This window comes from Tursiops truncatus, chromosome 14 (genome assembly GCF_011762595.2).
Source record: "Tursiops truncatus isolate mTurTru1 chromosome 14, mTurTru1.mat.Y, whole genome shotgun sequence".
Classification (NCBI taxonomy): Eukaryota; Metazoa; Chordata; class Mammalia; order Artiodactyla; family Delphinidae; genus Tursiops; species Tursiops truncatus.
Genome location: NC_047047.1, coordinates 13,113,594 through 13,122,865, shown reverse-complemented (window position 1 = coordinate 13,122,865; position 9,272 = coordinate 13,113,594). Strand labels below are relative to the sequence as shown.

Genomic DNA, 9,272 nt, shown 5'->3' with positions numbered 1-9,272 from the left:
TCATTTATTAAGTGGGAATTCCTTCTGTTCTACCTGTTGCATAGGGATATTAGAGAGTATTAGAAAGTAAAGTGATCTACTGTATACAAAACAATGAAAACCTTTGGTGAGAAGATGGTACAAAAAATTAAACAAAGAGATTGCCTAAATTGATCAATGTACTCATATTACTGACAACAAAGAGCAAGAACAGAATGATCAAAACACAGATGATTCAAAAGTAACATTTAAACAATTAAATCCATTTTTTCTTCTCTAAATTTTTAATCAGATCCAATAGCAAAAAGGACTCAACACTTCTCTCTGTACCTTTTGACCCTTTGGTAGAGTTTTAAGGAATAATAAAATGACCAAGGGGGAAAATGAGGGAGCAAGGAGAAAGATTACATGAATAATCTTCCAGGCTCCCACATAATCTAAAGAAGAGATAATTTTAAAAAGTATGTTACTGCAGGAAAAAAGTTAAGATTTTTTTTCTTGGAGTAGGCCATAAATATTGATATCTTCATCACTATTAATGGGTACTAAAAATATAATCTCTTCTGTTTTATCTTTTCCACCTATACTAGAAGGGGAGTAAAATGTTTGGTAAAGGGTAAAATTAGAAAATATTTTTTAAATTCAAGCAAACAATTATTGATTATCTACTCTGGGTCTAATGTGTTAAAGACATAACAGTAGATTATAACATTACTGTAAGGCCAACTGGCCCGAGGCAGGGAAACACAATCAGATTCACAGGTTGCATCAGAACGAAATTCTCCGGACCACCCAGTTCCAGAAACTGCCCTAGCGACATTCCGGATCACCCAGTTCCAGAAACTGCCCTGGAGACATTCCGGACCACCCAGTTCCAGAAACTGCCCTGGAGACATTCCGGATCACCCAGTTCCAGGAACTGACCTGGGGACTTTGAAACCAGCCCAGCCTTCCCGCCTTTCGAGGGGCGGGACTAACGGTCCCCCAGGATACCCGAAAAGACCACCAAATAAGGAATACCCTGCGCCCTCCTAGATTCACCACACCCCTTTCCCTTCTTCCCGTATAAAATCTTGCCCAACCCTCACCCGGGCGCGACTTCTCTGGCCCCCTTTCTCTCGGACCAGTGAACCTCGCCCGGGAGCGCTCCCTAATAAAGCTCACTCGAAGCTTTCCTCTGTTTCGTGGTGCCGTTCGTTAAGATCCGACCTTACAATTACTCCTGCCCTCAGGGAGCTTATCATCCTTAAAGAAAGAAAAGACATACATAAGAAATAATTAGAGAAGACAGAAGAAAAAATTGTTGAGCAGAACACAATTACGTGTCCCACTATTACAGTTAACCAGAGTTCAGTTAACTAGAAAGCCCACATACTTGGAATCTTTTATTTTAAAATTTAATTAATTAATTTATTTATGGCTGTGTTGGGTCTTCGTTTCTGTGCAACGGCTTTCTCTAGTTGTGGCAATCGGGGGCCACTCTTCATCGCAGTGCACGGGCCTCTCACTATCGCGGCCTCTCTTGTTGCGGAGCACCGGCTCCAGACACGCAGGCTCAGTAGTTGTGGCTCACGGGCCTAGTTGCTCCGCAGCATGTGGGATCCTCCCACACCAGGGCTCGAACCCGTGTCCCGTGCCTTGGCAGGCAGATTCTCAACCACCGCGCCACCAGGGAAGCCCTGGAATCTTTAGTTAATTAAATTCACTAGGTGGCTCTAAGAATTCAAAGGTTCTTTTTAAACACAGTTAAAGTTTAGAGTCTGTCAACCTTGAATACTTCCTTCAATTCTCTGCCTCCAGGAAAATCCGACAAAAGCATTGTTTGCTATGCTTAACAATTAAGGGATGAGTCAAGCTTCCCTGGAGACCTGAACCTCTAGCAATTATTTCCTCCCTGACCTCACTGTAATATTTTTATTGCATGTCTAACATTCAAAAGGTATAATCTCTGTTTTATGCCATGCATGTTGATATATTTAATGAATAAAGCACAGTTCCTACCTTAAAGGAATTCACCTGAAAAAGACACATGCATAGTTTTAATACAATGCAGTTATATAGGACAGGCATGTACAAGGTATCACTGGGTTATAAGGACACATATCAAGAAAGGTCAAGGAGCGATGGGGTTGCTCCATTACTGGTGATGCTAAGTTTGATCACTTGAGTAGGGTGACTACCACCTAAGCTTTCACTGTAAAGATATCTGCGTCTCTTTATAAGCTTGGTGGAGAAAGAAAAGATGGGTAGGAGGTGTAGAATTTCTGGAGAAAGTGGGATCTAGCCAGACAAAGCGGAGAAGAGGGGTGAAAACACTAGGCAGATGGGACAGCAAAGCACCAAGCTGAGAAAAACTAGAGCACAGGCCTGAAGAGACAGGCAGTACAGAGTGTCACGATGGGTCCAAGAGGTGGGCCAGGAACAGATTAAGAGGGGCCTTGTAATCCAGCGTTAAGGAGACTGGTTTATCTTCGGGGCTAGTACTATAGTGCAAAAAGATTACAACTTGCTGAAGGTTCTGATGATAACATATTTTTTAGCAAGAAAGTATTATTTAAATTAAGGTATGTACATTGTTTTCTTAGACATGCTATTGCACACTGAATAGACTACAGTACAGTGTAAACATAACTTTTATGTGTACTGGGAAAACAAATTATTCCTGTGACTGGCTTCATTGCGATATTTGCTTTATTGCGGTGGACTGGTACCAAACCTGCAATATTTCCAAGGTATGCCTGTAGTCTCCAAAGTGCGCTGTGCCCCGGGACACTGGAGGAGAAATTTTAATTACTATTTATTTATTTATTTACTTATTTTTTGCTGTACGCGGGCCTCTCACTGTTGTGGCCTCTCCCGTTGCAGAGCACAGGCTCCGGACGCGCAGGCTCAGCGGCCATGGCTCACGGGCCCAGCCGCTCCGCGGCATGTGGGATCTTCCCGGACCGGAGCACGAAACTGCGTCCCCTGCATCGGCAGGCGGACTCTCAACCACTGCGCCACCAGGGAAGCCCCCTAATTACCTTTTAAAATATCTATACTTGCCATACATTTCAGAATGGACAATATTATATGTATGAATTGAAATCAGGACCCTAAGAGGAGGACTGGGGGTTAGGAAGAGAGAAGGAAAAGCTGTTTTGAGACTTACTAGTTACTTAAGAGCATCTCGGAGGAGCTGTTCAACAGACAGCTGTACATGAAACTGAAGATCTGGGGAGGGGCCTTTGCCTGGACATGTCGATTTGGGACATCTGCCGAAAATACGAGAGAAAAGAGCTGTGGAACGGTGGCAGAACTCTGAGAAACACAAACATTTACGATAACATGATTACTTTTTTTTTTGAAAGGAAAAGTAGAGCACAAGGAGTAGTGTTCGTACTCATTTAAAATTTTTAAAAGCTCTCAGATATTAATACAAAGTAAGTAACTGCTAGTCCTTACTATTCCCATTACTGTGAAAATGAGGCTCAGTGTATCGTGAAGGGAAAAAAATGTTTCTGCTAGTAATCGAGCAGCAATTCAGAATGAGAAAATTTAATTTTCTTACCATTTTGAGGGGCAGTCAATAAAGGGTTTTAAAGTCCCCCATGAAACCTGGACCCTTTGAAGAAATGACTGATTACAGGGTTGGGCCAGGAAAAATACAAAGTGAGCCTGGAATACCTTGTGTCAAAAGGCAAAGAAGTGTTTCAAGATCACAAAGGGATGTAAATAGGACGTAAGAGCTGGCTTACAGGGGCTCCCACTTACCAAATTTGGGATGATTTGAGCATCACAAAGAATAATGAATTTTAACACACTGAATATAAAAAGAATATGTGTCTATAGTGATATTTCAAAGCACAAGATGAAAAAATGGAAAGCTCTTCTTTCACACACAAAAAATGCCACTTAATAAATGTAGAATGAAGGATAGAATTTAAAAATCTCCAAGTCACGACTCCTATTTAATAACTGATTCAGGCTAATAATCATCAACAGATGTTAAAACCATTGGGTTAAAGTTTATTGAAGAACAGGATACTCATGTGGCCTCACAGGTTCCTTCTTAATTATCAAGTACCTTACATTGCAAAGTACCTTACATTGCAAAGATAAGACAGATACTATCTTAGCCAAATTTAGCATCACCAACAATGGGATGAACTGACATCATCGTGCCTTCAGATGTCATACAAAAGGGAAATACAGATCATCTAGGCAATATTGTTTACTTTAAATCTAATCATGAAGAAACACTCAGACAAATCCAGAAATGTGGAACATTCCATAAGCCAACTAGCCTGTACTCTTCAAAAATGTCAGAAAAGACTTTAAAAAAAAGGGGGGGGGGGGGCAGGGGAACTGCTCTAGAGAAAAGAATGAAACAAAGGAGACTAAACCCAATCATAAAGTTTGCCTGAGTTCCCAATAAAAACAAAACAGAAACATATAAAGATATAGAATATTTTGGGAGCAACTGGGGAGTACAAATTGTATACTAGATATTATTAAATCAATGTTAAATTTCCTGGGTGTGATAATGGTGTGGTGGTTATATAAAAAATGTTCTTGTTCTTAGGAGTTACATGGTACATTTTAGTGGCAAAGAAGCATCATGATGACTGAAATTTACTTTCAAAGGGATCAGCAAAAAAGAAAAAAAAAGAGAGAAAGGAAAAAAAATTATAGACATAGAAGAGATAAAGCAAATATAACAGAATGTAAACACCTGGTGAATTAGAGAAATGAATGTTCATTGTACTATGTTTCCACCTTTCTATAGTTAAAAATTTTTTCAAAATAAAAAGTCAGGAAAAATATATAAAGTAATCTATGTGTGCCCAATACGCTATAGCTGATTTTATTTACATGAATATACTCATAAGTGATTTAATACTTTAAAAAAAGCCCATCATGAAATTCCTTCCCATCAAAGCTAACCAAGGGGGACTAACATCACCTCTGGCTAGTGTCAGCAACGTAATTTGTCTTGTTTTTACCCCCACGAGTCAAGAATCATATTTGACTTACCTGTGAAATTAACAAACCAGCAAAACACTTATAGCACTCAGCCACCTTATCAAAAACAATTTTAAAAAAGCTGTAATCTTCTGGTTTTAAAATAATTTATTTCATAGGTCTGTTTTAATTTCATGTCTCAGAGCATACATTATTTAACCAAGAGGGGCTGGACACAGATTGTAAAAAGGGAGGAAACATTTAGAAACTCCCTCAATTCCATTAGAATTTGATCCTACCTTGTAAAGTCTTGCTAGGATAAATTTCTATCATACTTCTTTTGTGCTTACAAAAAGACATTAACTTCTGAATTTCCAATGTTGTAAATAAAAATTTTTACAACTAAGTATGCATTCATATTGACACACAAGGCAACCAAATAATTGTCATCAACGTTAGCAAAATGTATGTTTCCTGTCACTGCACTAACATTAAATTAAACGTCAAACCACAAAAACTTGGTGACTAACATTAAAAAGGCAAGCTGTAGGATACGCAAAGCTTATAAAGGACAAATTGCACGTGGTTAAGATGGGACATCATTTGACAAGGGCTGGTGGTGTGCATATGGCTGCTTTTTTTTGTAAGAAGGCCACCGGCAAACAGGGCAACAGTGTCGGCCCCCAGCCAACCACATCACAATGCAATTCTGATGGAACACATGACCACAGGGCAACCCCATTAGCAAACATCCATTTTCAAAATTCTCTAGGCAAACAACACATTCAGTACAGTGCAGCATATCAGCAGGCCAAGTTGACCAATCAGGTTCCATGTCTTCGTTAGTGCTATATGATCCATATGACCGCCCCCTCCTTGCATAAGGGCTGGTCTGACAATATTTATTGGCACATGAACAAGCCTCAGGATCACAGTGACTTGCTCTTCCTGGAGAATTGTGAACTACGTTTCGTTTATCTTCAAATACTTCCTTCTCGCTGCTAAAAGTGTCTGTGCTCTCACTGTCTGAGTCATTTTCAATATCTTGAGGACCTTCCAACATTTCCTCTTCAGACTGGACTCCAAGGCATTTAAATCGCCACACTGGCAAGTTTTTTATATAATCAGTTGGTATCAGAGGGTGAAGCCAAAGGTCAGGGAAAGCTAATCGCTCCAAGAACAAGTCGGGGTCTTCGTCCCAATCAGATTCTACAGGGAAGTTCTGAAAAGAAGCAATCGGGTGGAAGAGGTAGCTGGTGTACCAGTCCCACAGACTTGATAACCACTCTAAGTTATTGGCATTGACTTCATCATTGTTGTTGTTGCGCCGTCTCTTCTTTTCAAAGTAATCGACTAGTAAACCATGTCCAAGGTATGTACTAAGAAACAAGGCTGGGTGTGAAGAATAAAACATCCAGTCTGCCCTGACCCATGAGGCCAGCGTGGTTGTATTGGAATATCTCAACAATTTTAAGCTATACTCATAAAAGCTATCTAAGTAAGGGAGCTGTAAAAAGCCCAACACAGGTAGCCAGGAAATAATTAATAGAGAATTATATGTCCCTAAAGTGCTTATGAGAACCACAAATCGTTTTATGGTAGCTCCTTGTGTGATAAATAAGTCCATCCAAGCCATAAGATTAACTAGAACCAAGCTCAAAACAAACAAATCATTTACTTCAGGTTGTACTGAGCGCAAAAATGAATCCATGGCCTGAAGGGATATAAATTCGCCCGTGTGGTTTCCATACCTGTAAATTCCTTCAGGAGTTCTAAGTATGTATGATGGCATGTTATATACACCAATATCTGTCATATAACTCTTGTTGTCCCAATTTTCCACATTTACAAAAATAAACTCAACTCTTCCAGTAAACTTTATGCTTAGTGCAGAGAAGAAAGCTGGGGGTTGGTCAAGGTTTGCAAATAGGTATATTTTTACCCAGTATTGATCACTTTTATTCCATTCTTCTTTCAAACGTTCAGCATTATAAATGGTTTTGATCCGTGAAGCTGCATGAGCAGTTATCCACTTAAAAATGTGCTCTACTTCAATCTTGCGCCCACTGTATTCTTTAAGCATGACTTTCCCTTTAGAAGTACTTGTTTGTGGAACAGACATAATGAGTGTGGATCGTACCCAGCCTCTTCTCCTGCAGTATCTATAAGAGAGGAGACTGTAAGTAAATAGCTAGGCCGCTAAATGAGCCAGCTTGCTTATCTTCACTGTTGTGCAAACAGTTTGTCTTTTCCCTGACACATTTCCTTAGCACTTGAAAGATACCCTCTCCCCAAAAACAAATTACCTGTAAACAGTCAAAAGTAGTACCAATACCTGGCAGTTGTATAAGAGGAAAAGCAAGCTCTCTTTTTATCATATTTTTCGTTTGTATCTCTATGTTTCTTTTCTTTCTTTTCTTTCTTTTTTTTTTTTAAAGAAAAGTGTAGCTTGAAAAGCCTTAGAGTCAAGAGAATCGGCAAGTACTTCCAGCATCTACTATGAAACTACTAATGCATTATGTGCTAATAAGATCCTAAAGATAATAGGAAAATAATTCCTGTTCACAAAGAATTTAAAATCCTATTAAGGAGACAAAAGTATAAAACTGTATATATTCTATTACTAAATAATGTAAAGGAAGTTCAAAAAAAGGGAGTATCACTGGGAGTTTGGGCTGGTGCAGATTTCATGAAAAGTTTGGGAATTGAACTAGCTCTCGAAGGATGGTTAGATTCAGGTAGGCAAAGGAGAGAAGGAAACAGATTATCTTACATGCTGAGTCCCTGACTTGAATGCCAAGCTCCTGAGGGTAGGAGCCATGCTGTACCCACTTATTAACCCAAGCACCCACCACAATGCCTGACACACACAAGCACTGTCATAAAGTAATCTGCACGAAGGCTCACCTAGAAAAGAGCAAGTCCTATATTTTTCTGTACTCTCTCATCTCTTTAATGAGGACCATGAAGAGGGGTATTTGGAGAGATAATCAGAGAAACAATTTCCTTTAAAAACAAAAAAGTTTTTTTCTAAAAACCTACCATGTGGAGTTTTACAATATATAAATTTACCTCAGTAAAGTTGGAAAAAAGAAAATCTACCATGTGGATACATTTTGTTCACTACAGATTTATAAGTGGATGGTAATAAATGTTTAATTTTTAATTTTGCTATTCAGAATACTGATGTAAAAATCACAAATGTTATCTGCAGCCGGGGGGGGGGGAGGCCCGCATACCGCAAAAGGGGAAAAAAATCATAAATGTTATGCTTTACTTTAAAGTATGGATTATATTTTATTAAATTAAATAAGCATATTATACTTATGATATATACTTATGATATTACTTATGATATACTTATGATATTATACATATTATATATTATACATATTATACTTATGATATTATACATATTATATATTATATTATACATATGATCAGATTAAGATAGAAGTCTTGACGTATGTGGCATATGGTTTTATGATGATAGTACAATTAATTTTACCTCAGGAATTTCATGATATAATTTAAGATAAGTGAAGACAACATGCTACGTCACAAAGACAAGGTTAGTAACGACTCTGGGAAACTATCTGGGTGACTCAGGATCAAAGACTACGACTCAGCTTCTTGTTGAGTTGATTTACTTCCTTAACAAGATAGATACCATTAATGTCAATATTGCTTTAATTGAAACGGGTTAAGAATTAGATACTCCAACAAAATAAAATATCTTCTATTCTGTAACAGTGTATCTGTCCAATGCAAAATAATAGTTCACTGACATGAATGCCAGTTCCACCACCCTCCCCCCAAAACAACAAGTCAACTACATATAGATAGTTGCCTTATTCACATCTTAAATATCTAACGAGCTTTACTTTTTTAATTGCATAGGATACTTGGGATGACACATTTCTACTCTCGGTCATTCTGTTCATCTTTGTATAACCACCTCAGAGAATATTTGGCTTCTGATTTGTGTCATAAATTAAATGACAGTCTTTCAAACAGAAAATTTTACTGTGTAAAACAAGCCAAGTCTTATCTTAGTGCATACATTTCTTCATGGAAGAAAACAAATGTACTATGTACTTTCTTTTCAGTTCAGAACTAAGGGACAGTTTTAAGGTTTATCATTTCACAAGATAAGAGTACCCAGGACAATAAAATTTTGTATGTCATCATATATCTTTCAAATTAAATCATGTTTTCCAGACTTGAAATCCAACACACAAATAAAGTACACCATATTAATTTTAAAACCCCACTGTTAGACAGAAAAGACTAATGCTCATATCAATATAAAAACTTTTTACTGCCAATTTAAAAAACCTTTTGAAAGG

At 38.1% G+C, this 9,272-nt stretch overlaps 1 protein-coding gene across 8 annotated transcripts in view; it reads right to left on the bottom strand.

Moving 5' to 3' along the window:
- Positions 1-1,103: 1,103 nt before the first annotated feature.
- Positions 1,104-9,272, bottom strand: part of RNF103 (ring finger protein 103) — a 101,504-nt gene continuing 93,335 nt past the window's right edge. For 5 of the 8 annotated variants that reach the window (XM_073791161.1, XM_019942225.3, XM_019942223.3 and 2 more), the window contains one exon: positions 5,074-7,085. In XM_073791161.1, the coding sequence (XP_073647262.1) occupies positions 5,510-7,085 (1,576 nt within the window). In that variant the 3' untranslated portion in view covers positions 5,074-5,509. Of the gene's footprint in view, positions 1,225-1,340; positions 2,752-3,130; positions 3,234-5,073; positions 7,086-9,272 lie in introns of those variants that run through there. The other 3 variants (XM_073791163.1, XM_033838218.2, XM_073791164.1) reach the window with 3 other exon arrangements.